General features: G+C 43.0%; 1 protein-coding gene across 2 annotated transcripts in view; it reads left to right on the top strand.

Annotated features, from left to right (window-relative positions):
- Nucleotides 1–18181, top strand: part of csmd3b (CUB and Sushi multiple domains 3b) — a gene marked incomplete at its 3' end in the record, with an annotated part of 479766 nt that overhangs the window by 293503 nt on the left and 168082 nt on the right. For both annotated transcript variants that reach the window (XM_080787482.1, XM_080787483.1), the window contains one exon: nucleotides 17825–17946. In XM_080787482.1, coding sequence (XP_080643608.1) covers nucleotides 17825–17946 — 122 coding nt within the window. The remainder of the gene's footprint in view (nucleotides 1–17824; nucleotides 17947–18181) is intronic.

Genomic DNA, 18181 nt, shown 5'->3' with positions numbered 1-18181 from the left:
GACGCTAATAACTCTGAATCTAAATCAATGATTCAAATTCTAACCGAAGTTGATGTTTTTGATGGCCAATCGCGTCGCTAGTCGTAATCATGCCTCGGGTGGTCAGTGATCTTCCCACGGGTGTTTTGGTTAGATGCTATGCTATCGCCAGTAATCAAGTGTTACCTTGTCCTGTGTTACCTTGAAATGGGCTCTGAAGCTGCAAATAGCTGGGCACACCGATTTACTGGTTCCAAGTGTTAAGTAGTTCCGGTCATTGGCCGGCCACTAATTAGAAAAATGAATCTACAAAACTAGCGTCATTTGTATTGTTGACCTATTTCTACCATATACAACTTTGACACATGGAAGTAGTTGTTGTGCTGCTGCTGGCGTAGTGATATTTCCTTGCCCGGAGAACCAACCAACCAGACTGACTGACTGACAGACTGACTGACTGACTGACTGACTAGTTGCGAACGCAATGAGCACTTACTATGAGACCTAGCAGATCATGTCTGTGTGTGTGTGTGTCTGTCTGTCTGTCTGTCCCGCTTTTGTGCCCATATATGGAGCTGAGTGATTTGTTTGTGATTGATGCAAGTGTCTGTCCCGCTGTTACGTCACCATGACTCAGCCATAACCATATAAGGAGTCCCCAAAGCAGCTATACGTCCAAAACCCAAATATGTACGAGCTGCGTTCGCTTCCCGCGTTTGCGCGTCTTACTTGTGGTCTTAGCGGAGTGACTGTAACACCGAAAGTGTACAGACATTTTGTACTGTGTGCTTCTATGCTGTGTAGATTGTGGTCCTTGGCCAATTGCATATCAAACTGGGGCATCATTGAAATGTTAAAGTTGGAAGACTAGAGTGCCTGCCTCGTACAAGAGCCATCCCATAAATAAATTGAGTTCATTAAAATGTAACATTTCAAAGAGCTCAATCATCTCATCTTTTGTCAAGTCGAGCTACAGGTCATAATAAGGTCACAATTCCATTTAATCAAATAATGATTCATGGCTTCCTTTCAGAATGACATCCTTCATATTCTGGAGTGTTCAACCTAGACCTGTTGTAACTGCCGTGACACTTACTCAGCAAATTACCTCGTTGAGCTTAAGGGCAAACATCATAAAAGAATGGAGCCTGATGCAGCAGATAGTTTGGCTGGCATTTGAACAGCCTCCCACGCAGTGCTTATACGACGGCACACGTTCTTCAAACAACTGTGAAGCACGTAGATGTATAAGCAAACACGGTGGATGAATTCTTATCTGTTGACTTGACTTCTGGGTACGTGTTTCTGCGCCGCGGCCATGCTTTTCAACATAGTTGGAGGTTAGTTGAAGTTAGTTTCCATGGAAACAGAAGGGTTTCCAGTGACGATAATACAATAGCCTTTGTACCTTTTGTTAATATCTTTGTTAGTATTGTTAGAATCTGTCGGTAATATGGCAAACCGCAGGACTGATCAACGTCAAAGTTCCTTGTGCACACTGCCAGTAGGACTAACTAATTATTACATGACATATTTTATAATGTTTCAGTTATTTGAATTACATTATATAATGGAAGTCAATAGAGCACCGAAGTCTGACGTCACTTTCAGTAGAGGGCGTCAGTCCCCAGGTTCATGTATTTGTTTAGTTGCATTGAAATCCCCATTGAGGCGATTTTAGATCGCCTCATATAACAACTGTTTGAAAAATAAACATGTCACCCCGGCCACTTCACTCATATGGATATGAATGAATCAACTGACTGAGAGAAAACGCTAATGTTACTACTGCTGAATTAGTTAGATTTTCGCTAGAAGCAGACTGTATCATATATGAGTGATACAGAGACACCTCCCTAACAATAATGCCGAGACAGCTTGTTTATTTTTGGACCACAACGCTTATAGTAGACGATATTAAGATCACCCCATGTTATTCTCCATAGAGAAATTACTTCCGCGAACCAGGGGAATCGTCGGGATGAGCGAGTTACGTCAGGACTTCGGTGCTCTATGGGGCACTGAACGGGCTTAAACCTTGCCCATATTTGGGTTAGGTAGTAACCCAAATATGGTATATACCGTAGTAGATTAGGTTAATATACCATTCCATAATTTCTTACCAACGTCATAGATTTTGTGGTGCATCCTTATAGTATCAGTAAGATGCCCTGAGGGTGAGAAGCGTAGGGCGAGGTCGCACTGAAACAACAGGTCTGGGAATGCCCATATATGGACCTTTTTTATGTTTTCGGGCTGGGTATGGCGTAAAATGTGTGATAATTAGTATGGCCAGACGCCTCGGGCTGGACCAGTTATGGCCCAGTTAGGGCGCAGGTAGGGCCGGGCCTTAATTGTTGAGCCTGTTGAGTACTCTAGTTTTCAGCTGTGCTAATAAACTTTGGGGCAGAGTTTAAATGGACAGGTATCAGTCAAAAGGGAGACATCGAAGAGGAAGGACGGGTGGGGGTGGATCAACATAATATGGAATGTCAGTACAGGTCAGCTCCATATATGGAGATCTAAGGGATTGAAGTCAGATGTAGAGTTGCTGGCTGGCTCCATATTATGCAGATCTAGGTGATGATCCAGTCTTCTCCATGTATGGTTTGGCTATCCAGGGTTTGATGAGGTCAGTGTCGTGATCTTCATATATGGAGACGGCATGTCACGAGGCGTGACTGACAGGCTTTAGCGTGACTGGCAGGTTTTGACAAGTATCAGGATTTCATAGTAATCTGCGCCCCACGGTCGCAAAAAATAAAATGCATTGCAACGTTTTTGTTCTACAGAATTAGGACACGAACTGTACAGCGCTGTAAGTACGTTGTTATATAAATCACTTGAGGCAGAGGTTTGCTGCCCACATAGTGTTCTGTACACCTCTGTGTAGGAGTGTGCTTGAAGAGCTGACCCAGACATGCCTGAAGGCATGAGGGGATGAGCCTCATGAGGTGATGAAGTGATTAGGTGATGAGGAAAAACTAGACATGCCTGAGGGCTGCTTCTCATTTAGGTTAACACTTGAACGGTGAACCCCTAGCGTACTAATTCTGGCGGAGGGGAATTTGTCGAAAATAGCCAGTCTCTACAAGCTTGTAGATTGGCTGTTTTGGGGCCAAGAGTTTAGGTCCTCGGACTACAGATCAGATCAAGTACAGAGCTGACCAGCTCATTATACAAGTTATAAGTATAATGAGATCAGGTGGTTAAAACCACCATCAGAGCATGCATCACAACGACCGGTCGAGACTGGATCTGATCTCTCCTTAACATAAATGTCAGGACCGCTACACTTCCCCTCCTCAGGCGAAAAACATCTGCGATCTGCCCCCACTGATTATCCTCGTTATCCAAGTCATTATCACAGATTTTGCAGCAATGGTAATGTCTTTGATTAGCTCCTTAAGATTGTTAGCGGTCGTTATCATCAGCGCCAAATTTGATGAGCAATTAAATGCATCCAGCAAACAAATTAAGCCAATCGGATCTCTGGCCTGACATTTAGCCCCCTGGGTGATTGGCTAAACCCCCCCAGAGGAGTCGGCCAATGACACTGAAGTCAGTGATGTTGTTTTCCTGAAGCCCTGTGAGGTTCAAAGGAACAACGATCTCTCTCCATCAACAATGCATCATGGAGTCATACTGTACATACAGTCAGTCAGGGATGGAAAGTGACTAAGTACATTCACTCAAGTACTGTACTTAAGTACATTTATTTCCAATATACTTTTACTTATACTCCATCTCAGATCCAAATGTTGTACTTTTAACCCACTATTTATTTGACAGCTCTAGTTACTTTGTAGATTTGGATTATTATTACCCACTTCAGTCCTGTATACATTTTCGCCATTTGAAAATAGTCGATCTACATTCTACAAGCTTTCTTTTTTATCGTGAAAATGCGGCACACATCTTTGAATATATATTCTTTCAGAGCGAACGTTTTTAACTCAAATCTTTGCTTCTGATGGGTTCCTGGAATAACATATATTCAGATGGGGTTCGGAGGCCAATTACATATAATTTTTTTGGGTCCTTGACATGAAATATTGAGCACCACTGATGAGCTATTTCAGAAAACTGTCAGGATTAAGAAGACTTTCTTTTTTATTTTGACGTTAAGTATCTATGCGAGGGTCCTTGGCATGGTGGAACGATTTGGGAACCTCTGGGTTAAGTATCTTTGTTGGAGCTATGACTCAATCTCATACAGTCTATATCTGTTGGACATGTCCCAGTGTGAACCTCGTTAACGGAATTGTCATTAGGCTAGCTATTACAATAATGTATCTCATGTGACAGTTTGGCATACAACTGTGGCCCTCTCTTTAGCCGATCTACATTGACGTGTTGTGAGCTTGTGGATCGGCTATTTTCACTATTTTATGTTTTTCAAAGTGGGGGTGGGGGCTGTTTGGCCACTACAGTAAAACTGCAGATCAGATGATTAGACGTGAGAAGACATCTCATTAAAGTTACAATCACAGATGTATTAAATCAGATGATTAGACACGAGAAGACATCTCATTAAAGTTACAATCACAGACTTATTTGATGCAATAAAATCTGCTAGAGTAGCCGAAGAAGCCCAGCCCATTATGGACTTACAGGACACTTTTTACAGTTTACATAAACAATTACAATAAACCGACATGACGGTTTGCAAACAATGATCAAGTGAATACCAAACTGACACTCCAGATCCTTACGAGGCAGATTATAATATACAACATAAAATAAAATACCATAAAATAAAATACACCATTGGGCCTGTGACAGGAGACACATGTATACCTACTTGAAGAGCTGGGGTTGTCTTCTACTCCAGGCTCTAGAAACAAACTGGGCTGTCCTAAATACTTCATAATTAAATAACCAGTCCAACTTCTGTCCATCATCTTCCCAGAATAGATCAGATGTCTTTGTTGCATTACCTCAAACAGTGGAACCCTCAAATCATCATACAGGGTACAATAAAAAACATAAAATGAAATACAATACAATACAATATAACTAGCACATCTGCAGTGGTTGGAGGTGGTCTCTACACTATACTACCATTTTAGACCCTGGTTGACAATGTCAATCAAGCTAATGTCACGCAGAATCGGACACAGTATGCCTATCCCTATTGTAAGTCATAGATTGTTGCAATTCCCTCTCTCCATTGGGTGAGGCGGACAACAGACATACGATGTAACATGGATTGTAGCTTTAAGTTGAGCATACGTACATTTATCCTACTCAAGTACTGTAGGCTACTTAATAAGTACAATGTCAAGGTATGTTTTTCATACGTTTTTCCAATTTACAGTACTTTTACTATACTCCACTACATCTCAGAGACAAATACTGTATTGTACTTTTTACGCCACTACAATTATTTGAAAACCTCAGCTACTAGTTTAAACAGGTGATTTTGATTATTATTACAAAACATATGTACTGCAACCAGCCCTAAATACATTTTGGCCATTTGAAAATAGCCAAACTACCAGCTCTTGCTGGCATTGTGAGCTTGTAGATTGGCTATTTTCAAAAGATTTTTAGACATTTGAAAACTCTGCATAATGAGTAGCCTACTTTCTACATTTGGTACTTCAAGTACATTTTGATACCAATACGTTTTGCTCAAGTCAATACATTCTGGACTTTTACTCGTTTTAACTCGTATTCCTACATTGCAGTATTGATAGTTTCACTTAACCCATTTTGGGCGGGAACCCCTTTTGGTGTTAGCATTATGTTATGCTTTAGCTATTTAAAAATAGCAGATCTACAAGCTCATAGGGCGCCACCGAGTGGCGCACTACGAGCTCGTAGGTCTGCTATTTCTGAAAAATGGAAGAACGACTAACACAGAAACATAGCTTTTTCAGAAAACTGTCAGGATGTAGAAGACATTTTTTGAATCTGATCTCAGGTCAGAATGATGGAGTGACACAAAGAGGCTGTGGGGACAGTGCATCAGAACACGAAGGGCAGCCATGACCTTTAGACTCCATCTAGCAGCGTGTGTCTAAAGTGGACACTCCTGAATCTCTTTGAGACAGACAGAGAGGACGAGCTGTGTCTGGAAGCCTTGGCCAATATTGGGCTCATCAAAAGTTCAAAACTAGTTCAAAACAAGGTTCAAACGCACCCCCGCGGTAGAGAAACAGACAAACAAAATATCTATTGAATCGCAATGTCCTCATGCTCAGTTTAGAACTGTCCGTGATGACGCCCAGTACGTTGTGGAGTTTATAAAATCGAACACACTGTTGATAAAGTAGAACATTGTCTTTGTAGCCGGTGTGTGCGTGCGTGCGACCGTGCGTGCCGATGCGGCACCTTGATAAATGGACAGATGGCACGGCCACTGAGCCAACTCTCTCTGTTTGATTGGCTGTGTGTGTGTGTGTGTGTGTGTGTGTGTGTGTGTGTGTAAAATAAAATATGCAAATTAGGCATTTAGCAAGCACTCTTATACAGACCGACATACAAAGTGCAACATGGTAGAAAATGGCATTAATACAAAGTAAGGTGTTATCTCAAGGAGGTGAGGGACAGATCTAAAAGCATTTTTATCCGACCACCGGTCAGTCCTCTGTTTTTTCATCATAATGCTTTTAACTACACACCCCTATCGGTTGGGAGGTGTATTGGACTCTTATACATTTCTTACTTATTGAGAAAATGGCCACCGATTGGATTAAAATGCTTAAAAAAAAAAATAATACCAAATGCACGGTTTCGAATGCTATAGACCGATTCCGTAGCGGTTTCATGGTCGCAGCCTACGTATTTCCTGTAGGCGGGCTCGACGTAGCTGCGGGGTTTAAACCCTCACCAGGCGCATCTCTTCCACAAGTTCCACTACAGTGAACGGCAGAGTGACTGATGTTAGTTTGTCTCAAACTTTACTCCTTTACCTGCTTTTTTACTAACACTAACATTACAAAGATGTCCAGAACATCGAGATGAACCTGTGTAGTTTATGGCTGCTCCAACAGTAGTGGCAACATAAAAAATAAATAAATACGGAATGTCAAAATATCCACCGCGGTGGCTGAGACCAGAGCCATTGAGTAATGGTTGAGACAAAGCAGTGAAAGGTCCTGAAAGATACATAATTTCAGTCTTACCCAATACCCAATCTTTCTGTTTTATGAACACAAGGCTGCTGTATTTTATACGGTGTCAAATTTGACCAATCAGCGTGACGTCTCCCATGCACTCCCTATCAGATGTAGGTATGCCTGCACCTGGCACATTGTTATTTAACTGATGGATACTGTGAGTTGGACGAGATGCCAGAGAAATAAACTGCAACAGAGTTTTCTCTCTCTCCTTGTCTCCATGCAAACACACAGAGCAGTGGCTATTTTAAACTGATTTCTTATATCGTATACGCTATGGAGAACCAGGAAGTCTGGAGACACCAATGGCGGGGCTCGCCTGAGGGCGACGTAGAGAGTATCAGTCATATTTATATAGGAATAATTAAAAGTTAAGTGCTTGCTAAATTGTTTATCTGCCACTTCTGTTGCACAAAAACAATTAGCATTCCTGGTGCCTGCCAGCACGGCAAATTGGCTGGTGCAGATGCAATATATGGATAATAATGTGGCCCGGGATCATTAATTATTTGTAACCTTTATGCGTCTCGCAGCAATGTCATCTACCATACTGCACATGAGTGTTGTGTTGAATTGGAATGCGTTTGGTTTGCGAGCATCGTGCGCCCGTTGCCAACCCGCCTACGTACTGTAGGTTCATCTAGTCTAATGTGGTAATTATATATATTATATACTATTCAAAACGTGGGTGATGAGAATTCCGACTGCGTCGACGGTTACTACAGTAGCTGTGACCATTGTGCTGCTTTGTGCCGTATTGTGCCGGGTGTAAAACTGGGGCCTTACAGTACAGTATTTGCTTAAAAACTCCATTTGCAATGTGAAAATGGACAGCGGGAAATTGCTGTCTGGCAGACAGCCAAGTGCCTAGGCTCAGCGCTGGGCCAGCCTCATATGAGACTAGGCATGATTCTTTTTGATTCATGCTTCACAAAGCCATCTCATATTACCCACTGAGCACTATTAGAAGTCTAACATACGTCTAAATGGGCGTCTAAAGATGGGTTATAACTGCTCTAAAAAGCGGTCTAGGCTTAGATTACACTTTGAAACAAGGTTGTTTCAACAGATAGACGGTATATAGCCTGGGCAGCATTCCATTTCGGGTTGATCCGGTCGGGAGCGGATGGTAATTTCCGTCATGTTGTAGTCAATGATGTGTAGTCATCTGGCAGGAAACCACAAGGTGGAAACAGAAGCCATCGTGGGGACTTATTTTTGGTACTTCTGATTCCGCTTTGTGGTCTCCTCACTCTCCTGCCAGACGACAACAAATCATTGACTACAACATGATGTATTTTACCATCCGCTCCAGACCGGTTCACACGGCGATTTTGGAACACAGACCAGACTTTCCTCCGAGGTGGAAAGCCTGGTGACGCGAGGTTAGACGGTATATAGACATTTAAAAAACAGCTATTCAAATAAGCTAAGCCTAGACCGCAAAAAAACCTTCACTTTTAGACCAGTTAATCCGGTTATAGCCGACTATTGCTCATTGCTTTTTTATCCTGAAACCTGATGGAGGCCTTATGATGGGTATGATGGTGATAGCTACAGCAAGATTCTGAGAGAATAAAGGGAAGAATTATGACATTCTTAAGAACCACCACCATCATGGTGTGGGTGTGATTGAAAGAATCAGGCAAAGAAAGGGAGACAATTCAATAAAACGTTCAATTCAAAGGGCTTTATTTGCATGACGCAACAAATCAGTTATGTCTCTTTTCTGTCGAGGGAGTTTGTTGAAAATGCTTAGAAAGATAGAAAGATACAGACTGACACAGACACAAAGCTGAAGGAAGGAATAAGTGAAAGGGTGGGTGTGTGGGTGTGTGTGTGTGTGTGTGTGTGTGTGTGTGTGTGTGTGTGTGTGATCTCGTAACAAAGGACATATCTAAACATTTTGCACTGTATGTGAGAATGTACAAACATTCCTGTGTCAAACCTTCCATGTTTCAACTCTGTACTAAAAATACTGACATTTTTGCACATCTCTCTGCTAACACACCAGCTTTGCTTTGCTTAGAGGAAGCCTTTATGACCAAGGTCATTAAGTACCAGCCACTCCTCCAGACCATCATAGAGCTAGGCTATAGGTGCAATCATCTTCTTGTGTTTATCTTCGGCAGCTATAGGACACGTACACAGTTTGGTTGTAAGAGGCTTCCAACTACTTGGGATGCCAACAAAAGTGGCTTTTCTGTGCAATCTCTTCCACTATCGGTAGCCGCCAAATATGGCGAAAACGCTGTTACTTGTACCCCTGAAGGGTGTGTGGGTATTTGTCTGGGATTTGCTGATTGCACTCTGTACAGCACCTTGTAAATATTTGTGTCCTTGTATTGTATCTCTTATGTGGACATAAAGAAATTATTGAAGTGTGTGTGAGTTCAAGTCCGTTGCTCTCCCCATGCCCCCCATATATGGGGACTAGGTTGGCGGAGGGTGTGTAGAGCCCAGGATCACATTAGATAATTGACACAGGGGTGAAAAATGGGTTACAAAATCGTGGGATAAAACATTATACAAAAAAGAAAAGAAAACAACCAGTCATTGAGAAGAGGAACTTGTGGTGGCAGGCCGTTGATGTTCTGGCTCATCTTCACCAAGGAGGGACAGGATGTGGGTCAGATCCACACCTGTGAAAACCTATAGACTCTCCACAGCATGCACTAGCAAGTGTGTGTGTGTGTGTGTGTGTGTGTGTGTGTGTGTGTGTGTGTGTGCGTGCGTGTGTGCGCGTGTGTGCGCTCGCACGTATACCTGCATGCGCGTGTGTGCCCATTAGCGCTCCACCCAGAGAACGAGAGCCATTGGAGCACTTTGTGCCGGCTTAATGATGTCATCAATCATTCTCTCTGTCCATTGGTCAATCTATCTGTTCCTGTGGGCAGCTTGTTAAAACGGCCAGTTCAACCGTCCTGCAGAAACCACTGACCATTTGTGGCCAAACACCATAGCCTGAAGCACAGCTAGGCCCCATTAGGTCTTTAAGGAATTAGTTTTAAGGCTGGAATTCTGCTTTTCATTGGCAGCAAAGAGAGAGAACGGCAGAATAACAATAATACAAGTAGGATCTCAGTGGAATCTTCAGTGCTACTTTAACTCAGAGAGAATACTCTGATATACAGTCAGACAAGCAGACCACCACCCATTATAGTGATTTTGCATCAATGTGTGGCTCAACTACAGTAATTTGATTATATATCACACACACATCGGCTCATTCACTAAGAGGAAGTCAAGTAGTAAAAGCTGTCATTAAAGATGTCATACAGTACACTGAGCGTTGATGTATACTGTATATCTACAGTATTTGCATGACAGTAATCAATGAGCTCAGCTAATCAATATCAAGCCAACGTGTCAGTGCAAGGGGCTCCTTGTCTGTTCACTAATGAGTTCACTTGAGTACAGTTATCAGGAAAGAAAAAAAATAACAAACATTTCACTACTTTATGCCCAACCCTGAGAAAAAAAAGCCCCAAAGATCAGGGATTTTACAGGATTTATGTCAGTCAGGCGTCCATAAACGGAGTTAAGTATGAATACAAGACTTCAGCAACCTACGATCTGAACAGGAACCATAACTCTTCCGTGGACCTAGAGCTCGGTCCTGGTAGCACGGCGGTCGGTCCCTCGAGTTAGGCCATGAGTTGTGTGTTTCCGAACGTCACGACTCATCCTTGCAGTCCATAAATCCTGGCTGTAAGCAGAGGTCAGACCGAAGCCATTCAGAATGCAAGGCACACGTACCATCCTGTCACACAGGCCAGCAAGTATAGGATACCTACTGTAGCATTTTGCTGCTTCAGTACCAGAGATACGGGGATATTCAAATGAAATCAAGTTTATTTATAGAGCACAGTTAAAAGTCCTGTACAGAACGATATAAAGGCACAATAGAACAGTCAAATATGCGGTAAAACAACATACAGAGGCATAATAGACAGTCAAATAAACTAAATCAATATCATCAAACAACATACACAGAAACCATGAGATTAATTATTGTTATGTTGGTTACAGTCCAAAGCAACAATCAGGGAGATTAAATTAGAGATTAAATTACACACACAGAGGGCAGATCTAATGGAGGACGTTCAGCATGAATACCAAACCCTGTACCTAATGTACGGAAGAAATATCCCTAGCACTCATGATTTAATGTACAGTGCTTAAAGGACCATCTCGCCCATTTTCAGCCTATCTTCATATAATTGGCAATCACTAAAACGTTCATTATAATATGGTACAGTTTTTCCACATAGTAGCCCTGCCTCAAATAGCCGCCCAGGCGCCCTGCACTACCTAATAACCGCCAGGGGTCTGACACCATTTTGCATAATAAACGTCTCTAATTAATAGCCGACGTGTGTTTAAACACTGGGGCCGTTATTTGCAATTTGAGTCGGCCTCATTTATATTTTGTTGAATGAAGTGAAGGTGCACCGAAAATAGAAGATCTACACAAGCTCCAATTGTCTCGTCCACAGCACGTTGTGAGCTTGCAGCCAGGTCTTGTATTCTCGGCGCACCACTCACCGTGGATCCAAGCAGATCGGGTCCTCACAAGTACCGTAATTTCCGGACTATAAGGCGCACCTGAATATAAGCCGCACCAGCCAAATTTAGGGGAAATCCCAAATATGTACGTATACAAGCCGCAACGGACTATAAGCCGCAGGTGTTTTAATGTTTAATTAGTAATTACCATTATGTAAAGGTTTCCGCACGGTCGCCCCTTTTCCATCTCGCCCCACTATTATTATTAGAGTATATATCATGTTTTTTTATATGCCTTTATCGAACAATGTGGAGAGAGGGGCGGATGTCGGGGAATAATCTTCACGTCTCTGGTGTGTGGAGCGGGAAGAGTTCATGTGCACTGAGCAGTCAGTCTTGAATTAAGAGATTGCGCTTGTCATTACATTTTCTACTATTTTCTACTATTTTATCAATTTGGTTTTATTCAAATGCAACCCAAGACTACAGCTTCTAATGAAAGCATTTGGAATTGCGATGCTGCTGTGCCATGCACAATCATCATTGCTATCCAGAGAGAGAGAGAGAGAATTTAGGAAACGGAGCGACCCAACAGTTATGTTCAGCCGGTAATTATGCATACAAGTTCGTTGTCGCTCAGAAGCAATGCATTTTAGACAAATCATATTTTGTCCTGTCCTTTGTAATTATGTATGAGAGAACATCGAACGAACGAACGATAGATAGATAGATAGATAGATAGCTTGGTATGTGTCTCAATAGAGGGCTGTGGAATTTGGATGGTTCAGAAACCCACCTAATTCAAATGGGGAATCCAAGCTAATAGAGCACCGAAGTCTGACGTCACTTTCAGTAGAGGGCGTCAGTCCCCAGGTTCATGTATTTGTTTAGTTGCATTGAAATCCCCATTGAGGCGATTTTAGATCGCCTCATATAACAACTGTGTTTGAAAAATAAACATGTCACCCCGGCCGCTTCACTCATATGGATATGAAGAATCAACTGACTGAGAGAAAACGCTAATGTTACTGCTGCTGAATTAGTTAGATTTTCGCTAGAAGCAGACTGTATCATAAATGAGTGACTGACTGTTGCAAACGATACAGAGACACCTCCCTAACAATAACGCCGAGACAGCTTGTTTATTTTTGGACCACAACGCTTATAGTAGACGATATTAAGATCACCCCATGTTATTCTCCATAGAGAAATTACTTCCGCGAACCAGGGGAATCGTCGGGATGAGCGAGTTACGTCAGGACTTCGGTGCTCTATAGAGCGCCGCAGTCCCTCCCCCTTTCAGAAAAACGAGTGGCCCAGGAAATGAAAACCCAATGCATTCTCCCATCGGCATAATTTATTTAAAGACGGTTACGCCGCGGACAAAGCCAACTCGGATCGTGAAAAATCATGACAATGAACACAATGTTTTGGGCCGATCAAATAATTTATAAGACGAAAAACAAAACAAATAGTGTTGTCTCCTGACTTTCTTTTCAGTCACCATTTGACTCACACTGGATATCGGAAATGCCTTTATCTCGGCTTCCTCTCCTCGCCATGTTTTGCTTAGGCCATCCAACGGACCATATCTAGGGAACGGGTAGTCGCGCTTTATTTGTATTGTCCGCGGAAGCACCGAGAAAACCTACAGTGATTATCAACGACAACATCGCTAACGGGGTAGATTATTAGATTGTATTTACTCTGGCAGTAAATTAGTGGAGTACAGTACTCGAGTAAAACCTACTCATTTGATTTCCACTTGCGTCGGGTAAGTGGTTGAGCTATGCTTAGACCTGCTCTTCGGCTTGCTGATTTAATCAATGCCAGGAACGTTCTTTCAACTGAGGGCTTGATTCCTGGATGTAACTGCATGGGAATTCAGCACAAACACACACACACACACGCACACTCTCTCACACACACACACACGCACGCACGCGCGCGCGCACGCACACATGCATGGACGCGCGCACACATGCACCGATGCGCGCACTGCACGAGCGTGATCTCAGCCTGCCTGCAGCATTAATTTAATCTTGGTCGTGATCCCAACAATATGCTTTTAGTGGCAGATCGACCTAATCAAAAACTTTAATTTGATGTAGAATTCATTAGCGCTTCAATGACACTTAGGCTCTTTTGGCCTGCAGCCTTCCATACAGCGTGCCAGTATATGAATGAAATAATGACGGGAGGGAGAGAGAGAGAGAGAGAGAGAGAGAGAGCTAATGAGGTCGGAGGTGACCAGGAAGAGAGAGGAAGTTATAGCACAGAGATAGACACATGCTATAAAAGATACAAAGGTGGAGAGAGGGCAAGAAGAAATGTAGAAACAGACAGACATATCAAAAGAGAGAGAGAGAGAGAGAGAGAGAGGGAGAGAGAGAATAAGTGGTATAGGGAGCAAGGAATGGACTGTAATATAAATTATGGGATGTTAGCTCCTCTGGTAATTCTGGCGATAACTCTCTCTCTCTCTCTGCTATATTGCTATAGCAACACCGTGCCCGTTCTGCTGTTGGCACGACGATAGGCCGGCCATTCATTTAGCCCACACTGATTGAGCTGTCAACACACACACACACACACACACACACACACACACACACACACACACACACACACACACACACAAGATCTATATGTGCCATGTACTTATCAGTGTATAAAACGCAGTGAGCTGAGCGGACGAGAAGGTCAATTGAAGATGCATTGAGAATTATGAAGACTGTCCACTGAGATCAGTGTGAAGGACTGAGAGGGAGATGGATGCGCGCACACACGCACACGCACACACAGAAGGAAGGAAGGAAGTAAGGAAGGAAGCGATAAATAAGGGAGGGAGGAATGAAGGGAGGACAGGACCCATAGGGTCTTTTTTCCTGTTTCCGACTCTGTATTACAAAGTGTATGGGCACACCCCATTACACACACACACACACACACACGCACTTTATTCTTTCTTCAGGGTCCTATTCTTTTACTCTCACTAAGTCAAAAACGCAAGCAGGCATGTCAGTGTGCATGTCAGTGTGTGTGCTTTCAAGGGTCTGTGTTTGGGCCCATGTGTGCTTGAATGTTAGAGCCGTGTGCGGGCATGCATGTAATAATGGGTGAACATGTATATATGTGCACGTGGCCTAATGAATGTGTGCTAGTGTGCACTCCTGTGTGTTTTTGGACGCGTGTCCAAAAGGCATTTCATGTGGCTGTGTTTTGTGTGTATGTGTGTTTGTGCGGCGGTTAGCAGCAAGTGTTCCTGCAGCCCTACCGCTGAACAAACTAATTAAGGAACAAACACTGCTTCAAACCAACCAGAAAATTACCTCCCAACTCGTGCAGGACGACCCAAGGACAGACAAACCAGCTCTCTTGTCACACACTGCCACTACACAGCCAAATAAAAGCTTAGCTGGTAAATCAAACAAGCTACCATGCATGCGTCATTAACAACACGCCGCCGAGCATGGCCCCAGGCAACACACACACACACACACACACACACACACACACACACACACACACACACACACTCCAGTTTACTCTTTAACGTAATATATTTAGACACAATAATGTATAAATCCACGGCTGAAGAAAAATATGATAATCCAGGTCGCCTTTAAAAGGCTGCTGGCTTTACTTGGCATGTTGCTTACATTTTAGAGAAATTGTGACCGAATCTGTCACAAGCAGATTCATGGTGGCAGGAGCAGTAAAGCTGAAAAGTATGATGAAAGTTTCAGAGCTTAAAGGGACACTTCACCCTTTTTGCAAAAAAATATATGTTAATGACGTTTAGAAGCTTTAGATCACTTTCCTGGGGGTATTTATGTGTGTAATATGTGGTTTTAGATATTTTAGATTGTAGCAGTGAGCCTGTTGTCTCTGACGTCATGGACACTGGTCTCACTACCTTCCTGGACTACAATTCCCATAATTCTTTGGTGCACTGCTCCTCCTTGTGGATAGGGGGGAGAGCTGTCTTACTGAGACAACATGTAGAGCCAAGAGCTGGCCAGATGTATGCAGAACCGAGATTACTAGTAGGCTAGAATGTATGTTCTCAAGTGAGAGCCGGGCCATCGGGGGCCATTTGGAAAGATGGGGGAAAATCATGAAAGAAAATATATTTTGATTTTTTTTATTCATGTTATTGTGCCAGTTTAACCTATTTTGGGGATGTCATTATTTTCCGGAATGTTTTATACTACTATATGGCTATAATTAATGGTCCTTGGCATGGATAGATTTGGTCCAAATGCAACATACATTTTGTCATGAATAACAGTATACCGGTAGGCAGCGGTAGGTAAGTGACTTCACCGGGGCTTTGTTGAGAGGAAGATGTTGGCTCGGATCAATGGGACCATAAGTAACCATTATGTTCAAAAGCAGTCATGCAAAACCACTTCCACTGCGACAGTATAGGGCAGGCTGTTGAAATAGCAGAGCTGAAAGAAAGGCCAGTGATTCCAACAAGAAAGTTTTAGAACTCTGCGTCCGTGTGTTTGAGGAGGTGGCTAGTTTGTGCAGTGCAGCATACAGTACACTGTCACCAAAGAAAGGTTGCCTTATACAAAACCCAATCCCGTTATTGTACTTAATGACATGAATGGTGGGACGGTCGACTCCGTTCAGCGATCCCATCGCTCGCAGGAGCAAGCGAGTCTGTAGCACACGTTGCACAAGAGATGAAAAATAAATGTTTTTCTAATGTCAAATCTCTTGATTCGCATATTAGCATAACACTAGATGAAAGCACATAGTCTTGGGGTTGTTTAAGGTTGTTGTTGTTGCAAATCTACAGTATTCTGTAGAGTGTTCTGTTCTGCGTGTGTGTGTGTGTGTGTGTGTGTGTGTGTGTGTGTGTGTGTGTTGGACCAGAGCAAGAGAGAGAGAGAGAGACTTCACTACTATAAAATAAGTAGTGAAGTCTCTCTCTCTCTCTTGCTCTCTCTTTCTTTCACAGAAGATGTACCCATTATGCCATTCATTTACTGTATCTCCCCGCCCCCCCCCCCCCTAATTAACGTTAGTTACACCCACACAAACCTATTGTAACCCCGAGCTCAGAGAGAAATCCTTTTAGTTGGTCGACGAACACAATTGTAACAAAAACAACAATCTTTTTTTTTTACTGATAAAAGCTATGTTCGTGTTGCCCATAAATCATGTTATGATGTGGCACAATAACAAGTTTCTAATTATATTCTTATCTAACAGCTAGCAGTCATTAGGAAATGTGAATGCAACATTTACACGGTACAGTATATTGTATAGTATACAGTAGTGTACCGTATATTCTGCTAGTTTGTTTAGTGGTTAGAGAGACCATTCCAAAAGTGTCGCACATAATCCCTTTAGTCTGCCCACTGTTTCTTCTCAGTCTCTGTTTTATTGTTGACAAAGCAGAACTGGCTTAAAAAAAAATCTAAATGAAAGGAAAACATAAAATAAACAATAAAAAGCCACTGTCTGCTGGAATGCTAGAGGCAGTCATAACTGCGAGCTCGTTTGCCATTGAACCGGGTGACTTCCCAAAGACTAAATTGCCCGTAAGTGTCTGCATCAGTCAATATTCCAACGGCAGCTAATCCTGTGGTATTTCACAGCCAACTGTCTCCAATTAAACACTGCTATCCTGGGACATGTCACTGATCAATAGCGTCTTATCTGACCTCCCCTTCTCTCCGCACTTCTGTTCCTCGCTCTAGCTTACACTTGAGCTTCCTCTCGAGACTTCCTCTCGAGGCACACACACACACGCACACACACGCACACACGCACACACGCACACACACACGCACACACACACACACACACACACACACACACACACACACACACACACACACACACACACACACAGATACACACTAGGTTCTTTTTTTTCATGGTCCCACGCACGCCCACACACACATTTTGTATGCTGTTCCATTGTGATATCTCCACTCTCCTCAATTACAATTACATTTCATATGGCAATTTAGGCATTTAGCAAGCACTCTTATCCAGAGCTCCTCTCCTCTCCTCTCCTCTCCTCTCCTCTCCTCTCCTCTCCTCTCCTCTCCTCTCCTCTCCGCTCCTCTCCTCTCCTCTCCGCTCCTCTCCTCTCCTCTCCTCTCCTCTCCTCTCCTCTCCTCTCCTCTCCTCTCCTCTCCTCTCCTCATAAATAATCTGAATTGTTCTCCCTGTGTTCACAGTGAAGACATGTGGTAGCAGTCTTCAAGGCCCGTCAGGGACCTTCACCTCTCCCAACTTCCCCATTCAGTACGAGAGCAACGCCCAGTGTGTGTGGATCATCACTGCCTCCAATCCTAATAAGGTCAGTGTCTCTGTCTCTCACAATCAATCACTCACACACACACACACACACACACACACACACACACACACACACACACACACACACACACACACACAGGGATGGGACCATAATGGTTATCGTTCATAGCGATAAAAAGAAAAGCCCCACAATAATCCATTCATGGAGATTTTAAAATTATCGTGAAATTGTCCTTCGTTATACACTGGAGTCTGGACCTGAGTCGGTGCTGTAT

This window comes from Protomyctophum bolini (assembly GCF_963924005.1).
Source record: "Protomyctophum bolini genome assembly, chromosome: 17".
Taxonomy (NCBI): Eukaryota; Metazoa; Chordata; class Actinopteri; order Myctophiformes; family Myctophidae; genus Protomyctophum; species Protomyctophum bolini.
Note: the sequence above shows the minus strand (reverse complement) of the source record. Positions and strands in the feature narration are given on the sequence as shown.